Source organism: Aedes albopictus, chromosome 3 (assembly GCF_035046485.1).
Source record: "Aedes albopictus strain Foshan chromosome 3, AalbF5, whole genome shotgun sequence".
In the NCBI taxonomy this organism is placed as follows: Eukaryota; Metazoa; Arthropoda; class Insecta; order Diptera; family Culicidae; genus Aedes; species Aedes albopictus.
Window position 1 is genome coordinate 317,060,426 of NC_085138.1, and position 12,883 is coordinate 317,073,308.

The following is a 12,883-nucleotide window of genomic DNA, read 5'->3' on the forward strand; positions in this document are numbered from 1 at the left end:
CCAGATTTTTCCAGGTCGTAGAAAATAATTCCAGGTTCACATAATAATTACTCCAGTAACTTAAACGAACCATCAAATTTGCCATATACAAATCAGATGAAAATTTGCTGAATTTTGTAAGAAAAAATCTGTAGCGGCATTACTAGATTTATTTCAGATTAAACTTCTGGCAAAAATGGAGCAGTTCCAAAAAAAAAAATCGGTGGATTTCCTAGATAAGTCATTATGTATTCCATATAAAAATTGGTGCAAATGTCTATTTAAGGACAACTTTCTTGAATTCCCAATTCAACCTTGCACCAGAAATCTAGATGAACAATAATTATTATTCTAGAATTATTCTCAAGAAAAAAAAAACTTGCAACGAAAGTGCAATTTTTTATTTTATTCTTGTTCACTTGTAAAAAGCCTTAGGTTTAGGTTCTTAAATTATTTGTCAATCAATAGGAAATTTTTAGATTTTTTTTTGTAGTTCATTGCGATGTGGGTGAGAGTCTTAAAAAAATGTCGGCAAAAATTATGCTTAATTATGCTTGGGTTGCCTTTGTTTTGTCCTATTAATTTTCACAAAAGGAAAATTTGTGAGGCAAAAAACTTAAAAAATCTAAGTTAAAATATTGAGATTTTTTTTGCATTTTGACATGGAACTATGTGCAAAACTCAGTAGGCAAGACAAAGTTTGCTTTTGCTGGTTTTGTATAAATTTTTGATGGTGCAAGATGAGAATGTCTTGTAGAAACATAAAAATTTTAAAAGTAAATAAGTAGGTCAATAACTTTTTGCAATTGCCATTTCAAAAGAAACTGTCGACTTTTAAGAAAACAATCCTAGGGGCAAGACACTGTGCAAACGAGAGCAACTCTAACTCTGAGAAATTCGGTCTAACTATTTTTATCGATGATCGACAAAATTTGTTAAAACATCCCCAAAACTGCAATTTTCATTCAGCACACGCAACACTTTGCAGTTTGACATTGGTTCAAGATCACACTTTGGTATAAATGAGAGAAAATCCCTGAGAAAATCTGAGGAAATGTGAGGAATCTTGAACAACACTTCGAATACAGATTGTTTCTTGTTAGATCTGGCTTGCCCCTAGAAACAATCATTGAAAAGCCTGATTCCAAAATTATTCGAAAAGTCCTAGGCCTAGTGGTTAAGGCTATGGATCACTAATCCAAAGACGGCGGGTTCGGTTCTCGTTCCGGTCGGGAAAATTTTCTTGATTACCTGGGCATAGTGTATCATAGTCCTTGCCAGTCACAATACACTGAAGTTTTTTTTTTACGAAGGTAATGGTCCCGCGTAAAAAAACCGCGTTATTTCAAGACCCGTCGTAAAAAAAAACCGCGTTATTTCAAGACCCGTCGTAAAAAAACCGCGTTATTTCAAAAAAACGTCGTAAAAAAAGTCAAGTCACGTTAGATGTGGTGCTGACTATTTTACGCGTGTTTTTGAAAAAACGTGAATTTTTTTACGACGGTTTTTGAAATAACGCGGTTTTTTTTACGACGGGTCTTGAAATAACGCGGTTTTTTTTAGGACGGACCGCGTAAAAAAAACCGCGTAAAAAAAAACTTCAGTGTATACAAATTCATGCAATGAAAAGCAAAGAAAGCCCTTCAATTAACAACTGTGGAAACGCTCAAAGAACACTAAGTTGAAGAGAGGCAGGCCAAGTTCCAGTGGGAACTTTGAGCCATAAATAAGATAGAGAAATTTCTTAAAACTGTAATAACGAGCAAAGGCGCAGATACAAAGTGGACAATGGGAAACGGAGTAGTGTGATCTAAAACAAAACACATGTTGTCTGGTTTGCAGTCGTAGATCAACTGTCTAATTTATTTCGATAGAGTATGCGACTGGTTACTCATACTTCACTCATCTGAATGTACGATCAGGAGTGCGTTCATAGTCAGTACAGTACAACAAAAACAAAAAACACTAGTATTCTAAATTCCATCAATCTATATTTCTACAAATATTTTCTGAAAAAAAACCTTTAAATTTCTAAAAAAAAATCTCTCTTTGGGTATGCATCGAAAGAATCTTTTATAAGTTACACAAGCAATTAAATCATTTTTAAGGAGTGTCACCAAAAGCTAGGCTTACTTTTTTTTGGATAATTCGACTCCCTCCTATCATCATTATTACTTATTATATTTATTTGAATTTGTTTAAAGCAATTTTGCTATATTCTGGTAGAGATATGTTAAGATTTCCGTCAGATATTTTTCCGGAACTTCTGGATCTGCATTCGGATCCTTTAGAAATGTTTGAGTACTGTCTAAAATTTTCGGCAGATTTTTTATCACTGGCTTCTGATTTCAATTACTATATATATTGAGATTTTTTCTAGGTACTTCAGAGAACGTCTTTATGCACTTACAGGGGATACACAAAATGATCGGGACAGGCAAAATTTTCACTTTACAAAAAATGTTCAACTAGCTGTAACTTTTCGAAAAGTGCATCGAATATTCTCAAATTTTTACTGTAAGTTCTTCAACTAGTTGTGTATCAGTGGACAAAATTTGGAAAAGATCGGACAATTCTTCACGAAGTAGTAGACACCCTGTTGGGAATATTCTGCCAATCGAGGGCTTGATTTTGCAGTTGTTCGTGAGAACTTTCTTTTGAAAGGAGATTTTTTCGCCCTGACGCGGGTTTCGCGCAAGTGTCTCTGCTAGCAGTGCTTGTATAGCAATGCAATGTCCTGGACCGATCGGGAATCGAACGCGTCACCCTAAGTGTAGTCACACCATTTACAGCTGGGGCTATATGGGCCCAAGAAGTGGTCTAGAATCTACAGGGGATGGTCAAAATGTTTGGGATAGGCAACTTTTTTTCTCTCACGAAAAAGTTCATCTTGCTATAACTTTTCATAGAGCATAAAAAAATCTCAAATTTTGACTGTTTGTCAACCTATTATATGTGCATCTATGGTACAAATTTGGGCTCGATTGATTAATGCTTCACAAAGTTAGAACCGTTTGGGTAAAACACTATTTTTAAGACAACTCATTTTTGAGCTGTCATATCTAAGAAACCAGTGAACCGAATTGAATGAAATTTTGAACGTACACTAACACTATGTAAATGCTTCACAAACTTTTAAAACATGGGTACTTTTTGAACGTTGAAAAAAGTAATCATGGATTGATATTTTTTATATTTTTTTCAATAAAATGTATTTTTTTTACATCAATGTCAATAAACTTTAGTGGTGATATTCAAAGATTTTCCACTTTCGTTCTCAAGTTAACTCTAATTAGATATATTAGAGCCTATTACGATTGAAAGAAGAACACATTTAGTAATTTTTGTGTGGTATTGCAAATTTGACTTATTTTCCTCTATATGGGTAAAATTTTCAACCCGGTGTAACTTAATTCGCCGTGAGAAAATATTGCATTTTATAACGTCGTATTAAGTATCCATATATTGTTGATAAACGTTAAAAAATTCATTCAATTCGGTTCACTGGTTTCTGAGATATGACAGTTCAAAAACTAGTTGTCTCAATAATAATGTTTTACCCGAACGGTTCTTACTTCGCGAAAAATTATTCAATCGAGCCCAAATTTGTACCATAGATGCACACATAATAGGTTGACAGTCAAAATTTGAGATTTTTTGATGCACTCTATGAAAAGTTACACTATGTTGAATTTTTTTGTTGGAGAAAAAAAGTTGCCTATCCCAAACATTTTGGCCATCCCCTGTAGACATTCTTCTCGATTTATTAAGTTTTTTGCTTGTATGAGAACCAAACTATTTCAAAGTGTAATATTTATCTAAGTATTTGCTCCCATAGACCGTTACGTGGGATGGCCCCTAGACAAAAGCTGAAAAATGTGATATAGAAAACTTACGACTCTTGGAAATTGTGGAATATCCTAGTTTTATTGAGATAAACCTTAACATATAACTTACACTTAATAATCTGCCGCCGTGTTGGACAGATAGTCTCTCCGTCCGATGTTCGACGCCTGCTTGCTCTGGATCGCCTCCAGCTTGGGACACTCGGTAATCCGATGGCCAAGACCACCGCAGTAGCTGCACCCGTCTCCCAGGTCGGCGTACTTCTCCGTCTCGGAGCACAACTCGCCCAAGAATGGGGGGACCTTTTGTTTGGCCTCTATCAGCAGGTGCTTCAAATCCAGAAGGACAAACTGTTCGGTTGCTTTGTTGATGAAGGTGGTGGCCAGACCTTTAGATCCTGATCGACCGGTACGACCGATCCGATGGACGTAGTTTTCGATGTCATCCGGCATGTCGTAGTTGATTACGTGCTGGACGTCCGGGAAGTCGAGACCTTTGGAGGCTACATCGGTGGCCACGAGGACATCCTTTTCCTGATTCCGGAATCCCTCCACGGAACGGTATCGCTCTTCCTGGTCTTTGCCACCGTGAATAGCCACGGCTTCAACGCCTTTCAGGAGAAGATACTCGTGGATGGCGTCTACGTCCTGCTTCTTCTCGGCGAATATCAATACTGGGGGAGGCGTTTTCTGTAGACAATCCAGAAGGTAGACGACCTTAGCTTCCTGTTTGACGTACTCCACGTCCTGGGTAACGTTCATGGAAGCTGCTCCAGCACGACCCACGTTGATCGTTACTGGTTTGACCAGAGCGGATTTGGCAAAGTTCTGGATTTTCTTGGGCATAGTGGCGGAGAAGAGCAGCGTTTGTCTCTGACCTTTAAAGTATGAGAAAATAGTACGAATGTCCTCCTCGAATCCGGCGTCGATCATCCGATCAGCCTCATCCATGCAAAGATATCGACAGACGTCCAGTTTGAGCAGCTTCTTGTCCAGCATATCCATCAGACGACCCGGAGTGGCCACCATAATGTGACATCCCTGTTGAATGATCGCCAGCGCCTCATTCACAGGAACGCCTCCTATGGCCAACGCAGACCGTATCTCCGGCATTCCGGACATCCGCAAGTGCTGACAGTAGTACTGAATAATATCATACGTCTGTTTGGCCAACTCCCGCGAGGGACAAATGATCAACCCGTAAGGACCTTCCTTGCTGATGAACGGCAGTCGGAGTTCCTGCTCCAACGAAAACATGATGATCGGCAGCACAAAGACCAGCGTTTTACCCGAACCGGTGAATGCAATTCCGATTAAGTCTCTTCCCGATAGCACCGCGGGAATCCCCTGCACCTGAATGGGCGACGGCTTCCGGATGTTGCGCTTCTCGAGTGCCGCCAGAATCACCTTGGGGAACTTCATCTCCCGGAAGGAACAAATCGGCGGCGGCACGTTCTCTCCGTCGACCAATATCCGCATCTTCTCGCGAACTCTTTCGTGCGATGCATCCGTCCGGGACAGGATGTACCGGGGAGCCTTCCAGCTGGTTTTGATCGGATCCTCGTACTGGATGCCTTTGGCCAATTCAGCCACACCCATGAGGGCCTTCTTTTCCGCCACGCTTTCGAGAATTTTCTCTTCCTGGAAGAAAAACAAAGGTAAAGTTAATAATCAATTTACCTACAATAAATTACCTAAAGAACCAGTTTCTGGATTGTATTAAATTACTTACCTCCTTCAGTTGCTTCTCGACGGCGCTGATCTTTTTCGCCTCGGCAATCTTCTTCAGCTCGGTGTGCTGATCCAACAAGCTGATGTTAAACTTCCGGCCCCATGCTTCCTCGGCATTCTCCTCGTCGTGTTCGTTCTCGCTGGAGGATTTCCCCACGTTGGAAGCCTCCGCCGTTAACTGCACTATCCGACCCAATTTGAGCAGCTGTTGCTTCTTGCGTTCCTTCACCGGCACATAGGGAACGTACTTATCGTCATCCTCGCCATGGTCACTGGCATCGGAGTCCTTTTCTTCGCGGCGGTAGCGCTTGACCGGAGGCGCGTTTGCGGACATTATTTTACACTGTTTTATCCTGCCACTTTTTTATTATAATTTATTATAATAACTTTTTAAAACGATTGCCAACAACCCGCGAGTAAAAATTGCGACTTTGTTTATTTTGATTTTAAGTGACAGATCACGATCAAAACTTAACGAAAGCGGGATTCTTCACATTAGGCTGAATTTACAAAAGGCTGAATTTAAACGAGCTTCTGCTTACTAGATGTGCAACTCAAATGTATTGGCTTGTATTGATTTTTGTGGTTTAAGGACAGACTTATTAGACCTACTCACGGTTTTGAGGGCACAAATCTCTTCGTAAACAAAACCAGCGCACCTGAGCTTCTTATTTTAAGTTTATTACAAGTGAGCAAGAACAGAATAATTGAATGCATTGGTGTTTGAAGCTTGCTTCTTGAGATTTGTGCGTCCAAAGTTCTGATGCACTGTTGAAGCGGGATCTCAAGACGTTTGTCCTTAAATACATTTTCCGTCTTGTCTGTAAAGACTACCTATTCGAACAGGTAGAAAAGCACTCGTCTGTGGTGGATACCTAATCCATCTAATCTTTGGGTAGAATGCGGTAAAATAAGAGGTAAATTATGTGAAACGAAAACCGAGTAAGACAGAAAAAGCCGAACTGGGTTTTGAAATTTAGAATAATGTATTTATTTTATGTATATGAAAGAGCACCTTTTTCTGAACCACTATTGACCAATCCAAATTCCTGTGTGGTAGTGGTTTGTGTTAAGATTTCCCGTGTTATTCTATCTGTAAGAACTTTGTAAACATCTTTTGTTCTCACGTATATGTATAGGCTTGCAGTAGGTTTCGTGAGACTTTTTTTGGACAACTCAATGATTTTTTTTTTTAGATTTTGAGTACTTTATTTTGATACCTTATATTAATTAGAGCACCTTTACCGGTGCGCGACTAAACTAAATTACATAGCGCAGTATCATAGCGCTATACCTTATCGGGGGCTACTAACCGGGCTAGTAAAATAGCAGCGAGGCTTTCGGGAAACATCGGGCGCACAAATTTAGGTGCCCGATAGTTGCGCGGGAAACGATTGCTATTTCATATATGTCAAAAGTGCTGTATTGTTTTTATTTGTTTGTTTCGAACAAAACGCACCAGTGGTAAGCAACAAATTTTATAAACACTTGCAGTTAGATAAAATCTGCTGCGAATATCACAAGCGGAAATGTCCAGGAGTACCCGTCTCAGCGTTCGGGTGAGAGAAGTGCTGGAAGAATCAAAAGAAAATATCACTCCCAAACGGAAGGGACAGCCTCTACGAAGGAAGCATGACACCACAATAGAGGAGGAGGGGTGGAAGCACAAACGAAGATAAATTCGTCTGTTGTGGAAGCCTCCTCGTTAAAGCGGGTCAGAGTACGACCACCGAAAGAATCACCGGAGGAGAAGCCGGAAGAAATGAGTGTCACTTCTGTGGGATGTCTCCCGGGGCGTGAGCGAGAAACGGAAAATCTCGCTCTGCACGTCGAGGGGATTTCGGTGAATAATGGTTCAGGAACTGTGTAGATCACTGGTCCACCCGGACAAGGATTCCTACGGGGTTTCCTCCAGGAATTCCTCCAGAAATTCCTCCGAGGATTCCTCCGGGGATTCCTCCAGGAATTCATCCACGAATTCCTTCGGCAATTCCTCCGGGAATTCCTCCGGCAATTCCTCCGGCAATTCCTCCGGCAATTCCTCCGGCAATTCCTCCGGCAATTCCTCCGGGAATTCCTCCGGGAATTCCTCCAGGAATTCCTCCGGGAATTCCTCCAGGAATTCCTCCGGGAATTCCTCCAGGAATTCCTCCGGGAATTCCTCCAGCAATTCCTCCGGGAAATCTCCAGGAATTCCTCCGGGAATTCTCCAATTCCTCCGGGAATTCCTCCAGGAATTCCTGGAGAAACTCCTAATGTAATTCCTGGAGAAATTCTTGGAAAAATTCCCGGAGGAGTCCTCGGAGGAATTCCAGGAAGAATCCTCGGAGGAATCCTCAGTGAAATTCCTGGAGGAATCCTCGGAGGAATTCCCGGAGGAATTACTCGGAGGAAATCCCGGAGGTATTCCTGGAGGAATTCCCGGAGGTATTCCTGGAGGAATTCCCGGAGGTATTCCTGGAGAAATTCCCGGAGGTATTCCTGGACGAATCTCCGGAGGAATTCCCGGTGGAAATCCTAGAGGAATCCTCGGAGGAATTCCCGGAGGAGTCCTCGGAGGAATTCCCGGAGGAATCCTCGGAGGAATTCCCGGAGGAATCCTCGGAGGAATCCTTAGAGGAATTCCCGGAGGAAACCTCGGAGGAATTCCTGAAGGAATTCTCGGAGAAATTCCTAGAGGAATTCCCGGAAGAATTCCTGGAGCAATTCCCGGAGGAATTGGGTTGTTTAGTGAGTAAAATATTGCTATTTTCTTTTAGCCCAATCGTAAGAGTTCATTTTTCTGAGTATAACAAGATTTTATTGGATTCCAATACCTTTGTTTGGATGGTTAAATCAACAAAACAGTTTTAATTTTCGTGGATAGAATGACAGTTCTATCGATAAAATGACAGTTCGACCCGAACAAAAAAGTTTCCCCATAAAAACTTTAAATGCATTTTAAAAATAGTTCCCGGACTTCAAAATTATGAAATTTTGGATTTCGACTAATTTTTGGGCGCAGAATCTGATGATGAAATAATCTGGATACCCCTAAAGAACCCAATTCTCGGAGGAATCCTCGGCGGACTTCCCGGAGGAATCCTCGGAGATATTCCCGGAGGAATCCTCGGAGGAATTCCCGGAGGAATTCCCGGAGGAATCCTCGGAGGAATTCCCGGAGGAATCCTCGGAGGAATTCCCGGAGGAATCCTTGGAGGAATTCCCGGAGGAATCCTCGGAGGAATTCCCGGAGGAATCCTCGGAGGAATTCCCGGAGGAATCCTCGGAGGAATTCCCGGAGGAATCCTCGGAGGAATTCCCGGAGGAATCCTCGGAGGAATTCCCGGATGAATCCTTGGAGGAATTCCCAGAGGAATCTTCGGAGGAATTCCCGGGGGAATCCTCGGAGGAATTCCCGGGGGAATCCTCGGAGGAATTCCCGGGGGAATCCTCGGAGGAATTCCCGGGGGAATCCTCGGAGGAATTCCCGGGGGAATCCTCGGAGGAATTCCCGGGGGAATCCTCGGAGGAATGCCCGGGGGAATCCTCGGAGGAATTCCCGGGGGAATCCTCGGAGGAATTCCCGGGGGAATCCTCGGAGGAATTCCCGGGGGAATCCTCGGAGGAATTCCCGGGGGAATCCTCGGAGGAATTCCCGGGGGAATCCTCGGAGGAATTCCCGGAGGAATCCTCGGAGGATTTCCTGGAGGAATTCTCGGAGGAATTCCTGGAGGAATCCTCGGAGGAATTCCCGGAGGAATCCTCGGAGGAATTCCCGGAGGAATCCTCGGAGGAATTCCCGGAGGAATCCTCGGAGGAATTCCCGGAGGAATCCTCGGAGGAATTCCCGGAGGAATCCTCGGAGGAATTCCCGGAGGAATCCTCGGAGGAATTCCCGGAGGAATTCTCGGAGGAATTCCCGGAGGAATCCTCGGAGGAATTCCCGGAGGAATCCTCGGAGGAATTCCCGGAGGAATCCTCGGAGGAATTCCCGGAGGAATCCTCGGAGGAATTCCCGGAGGAATCCTCGGAGGAATTCCCGGAGGAATCCTCGGAGGAATTCCCGGAGGAATCCTCGGAGGAATTGCCGGAGGAATCCTCGGAGGAATTGCCGGAGGAATCCTCGAAGGAATTCCCGGATGAATCCTCGGAGGAATTCCCGGAGGAATCCTCGGAGGAATTCCCGGAGGAATCCCCGGAGGAATTCCCGGAGGAATCCTCGGAGGAATTCCCGGAGGAATCCTCGGAGGAATTCCCGGAGGAATCCTCGGAGGAATTCCCGGAGGAATCCTCGAAGGAATTCCCGGAGGAATCCTCGGAGGAATTCCTGGTAGAAACCCTGGAGAAATTTCTGAATGAATCCCCGGAGGAACTTTTGGAGGAAACCCAGGAGAAATCCCAGAAAGAATGAGAAGTCCCAGTAGAAATTTTAGGTAAAATCCCGGAAGAGATTCCTGGGGAAATCTTAGTACGTATTGCTCGAGGATACTCAGTAAAAATTCATGCTAGTATATCAGTGGGAATTCATGGGGAATCCCAGAAGATATTCTTCCAAAATAGGTTTCCAAAATATTTTGTTTATACCGCAACAGTATTTGGCAACGACCGGTACGCAATCCGGTAAGTAGCGACCGGTGTGGAAATGAGTAACTAAACTAAAATGACAACTCTGTGGGCAATCATTTTACTCACCCAGATAGTAGCCCCCGGTAAACTTGCTCTAACGAGTTTTTTTTTTAATCTCGCGTTACATTTGAAAAGGGCCTATCCCTAAAATGTAAACAAATCGATTTTGATACCTTTCCATAGCACCCCCCAACAGCAACATACTGTGCAAACATCACCCGCCTAACCGTTAATCTTATCAGAATAAACCCCACCTTCAAAACGGCCCATCATTGCTTTTTTTCCCAATCATTCATTAGCCCGTGCTCCAAACGGGTCAGTAACGGTAAAATTTTGTTTTCATTTGTTGGTCCTCTCGTTTAAAGGATCGACAACCGAAAATTTTCCGAACGGCTCTCGGCCTGAGCGCCGAGAGAGAGAATTCTCTCTTTCAAAAGCAGCCAAGCCTTGATACGATGTCAACAACGGACTCACACGGGGGACCAATCCACGCTAAGAAAATTTTAGCAAAACTCATAATAAGGCCTACACCGGGTGAATTTTTTCAAATTAGCTTAACATGTTTATCTATAATTTTTCAAACTTTTTTGATAATTTTTAATGCAAACTTGATTATTGAAGCATAGATAAATCTATTCTTGTGTCATTAAAACGAAAAGCATGTTGAAAAATCCGAAAACTGTGAAATAGGTGAAATACGAATAGGAAATGTGATGGAAAATCAGGCCAAACATTTCAATAGGTTCTATCTGCATTTCAGAGGCTCTCTTTGTTCACTTTCTCTTTCAACTATTCCAATGTAATGGTACACTTTTCAACTATTTCTGCAGTATTTACAAATTAAAAGACGATTGTTTTGACCATCGTTCAATGCAAGGAGACAATCATAATACAAATAAACAGCTGAGATATTAACAAAAGAGAGGGAAACCAAAGAGAGCCCCTCTTCTGCAGATATATCTATATCCTATATCCTATAGGACCTTTAGACATGTTCGGCCTGAAATGTTTGCATCGATTTTTCTCAATGTTTACGTTCTGGGGATAGGCCCTTTTCAAATGTAACGCGAGAAATCACCTTTTGACAGCTGGGCATCTACTTAACAGCTCCACCGCTCCACCCAGTACAAAATGCGACGAGGAGTGATTCGACAAATCCACGCCAATGACACCCCGCATAGGAAAATACAGTTTGCCTTAGACTCCAAACAGTGAAACTCCTCTAACTGGCAAGGTTACATTTTCTCAAATTGTTGCATATCAGTTCAACAACGTGAACCCAAGCTTTTTGTAATATCAAAAACAGCATAAACAACCTAAAGCAAATTGGAGCAATATATTGTAGTGTTCAAATAATGTTGAATAATATTAGAATGAAACATTTCAATGAACAGTTGAAATATGCCTTCACATTATGCCAAACGGTTTGTTTGGATATTTGGGTTTCACACTCACAAACGCACATTTTACTTTAGATTACTTTTATCTAACAGTTTGACAAACAGTAGAATGCATTGGTGTTGGTTTCCCGATTCTCGATCGCATCGAAAATCCAAGTGTCAACTTGGTCGCAATTCTGCTTTGCATTTTTGTTATTTAAAGCCTGCAGGAGTTCCATCCGAAATAAAAGGCCAGCAAGGATCCCATCGTAGGGGACTTTTTGCGATGTAAGTATATGGGAGTTTGTAGGTTGCTGTTTATATCAATAACTCGCTAATTTCTTCTACTAGATCATGACCGTGCCGGATGTGCCGCATCGAGTCGATCGATTGTATGCAGACGGGAAAGGAGAGGACATCAGCGAGTACACCGCCGTTGCGCTGGACTACGATGTGGCCTCGGATGTGGCTTTGGATCCGGTGTTACTGGGCGATCCACGATAGGAGTGCGGAACAGTGCATGATTGGATGGTTGGACATCGACTGGCTTAAGTACTGCATCAAGAAGTTAGTGAAAAATGAGAAGTGATTGGTGCCAGTGACTGCCGAGTCTCCAAAAAAATGCATTTTCGTGGATGAATCAGAACAATTATATTATTTTTATCACGTATTTGTTAGTTTTTATTTTATGTAGTAGCGCAATAAATGCACAATATTTGTTTTTTTTTTATTCCACGGGGTGGGTCCACTAATAGTACAAATGTAACAGAACCGTGCAACGTACTGTTATTACAACTGTATGAGATCATTAATCAATAATTACACATACAGTGCTTATTTACATTCCAATTTTATAGTTCAACTGTTTTAGAATTGTCTGCTATACAGTGCAGTGAGCAAAAAATGAATACCCGGATAAAAAATACAATAGAAAAACATAGGATTCTAATGTAACAGTACCATTGAAAACCATACTCTCACAATAGAATTCAATGTTAAAATAACAGTAGAAAAACAATAGAATCAAATGTTTCTAACAATAGAATCAAATGTGAATGAGCATTTCACATTGAATTGTATAGGTTGTTAAGTATCGTAACAATACAAAAAAAGGCTTTTTTCCATACAAGTTTTTTCGCAAAACAGAAGATTCTAATGTAAATGAAATGTTGTTAATGCATATACGGGGAATCAAATATACCGTAGATTTTTATGTATTTGTATTGTTTTGAACTGTTAAATATGTCAAGAACTGTCTGTTTTGAACTGTGATCTTACATTAGATTCAATGGTTTGGGGATGGTTTTCTATTGTGAAACAGAAGATTCTTATGTTTTCGAA

At 41.8% G+C, this 12,883-nt stretch overlaps 2 protein-coding genes across 2 annotated transcripts in view; both read right to left on the reverse strand.

Moving 5' to 3' along the window:
* The window catches only part of LOC134284167 (uncharacterized), a 309,616-nt gene that overhangs the window by 221,494 nt on the left and 75,239 nt on the right, over positions 1 to 12,883 (reverse strand). The window lies entirely within an intron of this gene.
* LOC109413553 (ATP-dependent RNA helicase abstrakt) lies at positions 3,888 to 6,008 on the reverse strand. The gene is made up of 2 exons (XM_019687236.3): positions 5,557 to 6,008; positions 3,888 to 5,465 (listed from the first exon to the last, which is right to left on the reverse strand). The coding sequence occupies exons 1-2, from the start codon at positions 5,887 to 5,889 to the stop codon at positions 3,939 to 3,941; spliced, it is 1,860 nt and encodes a 619-aa protein (XP_019542781.3). The 5' UTR covers positions 5,890 to 6,008; the 3' UTR covers positions 3,888 to 3,938.

What these genes read in the sequence shown, in the direction of transcription:
- LOC109413553 (XM_019687236.3), bottom strand. Translation starts at nt 5,889, where the DNA reads ATGTCCGCAAACGCGCCTCCGGTCAAGCGCTACCGCCGCGAAGAAAAG. An exon ending in TCGAGAAGCAACTGAAGGAG is followed by an intron (nt 5,466 to 5,556) that starts GTAAGTAATTTA and finishes TTTTTCTTCCAG; the next exon opens with GAAGAGAAAATTCTCGAAAG.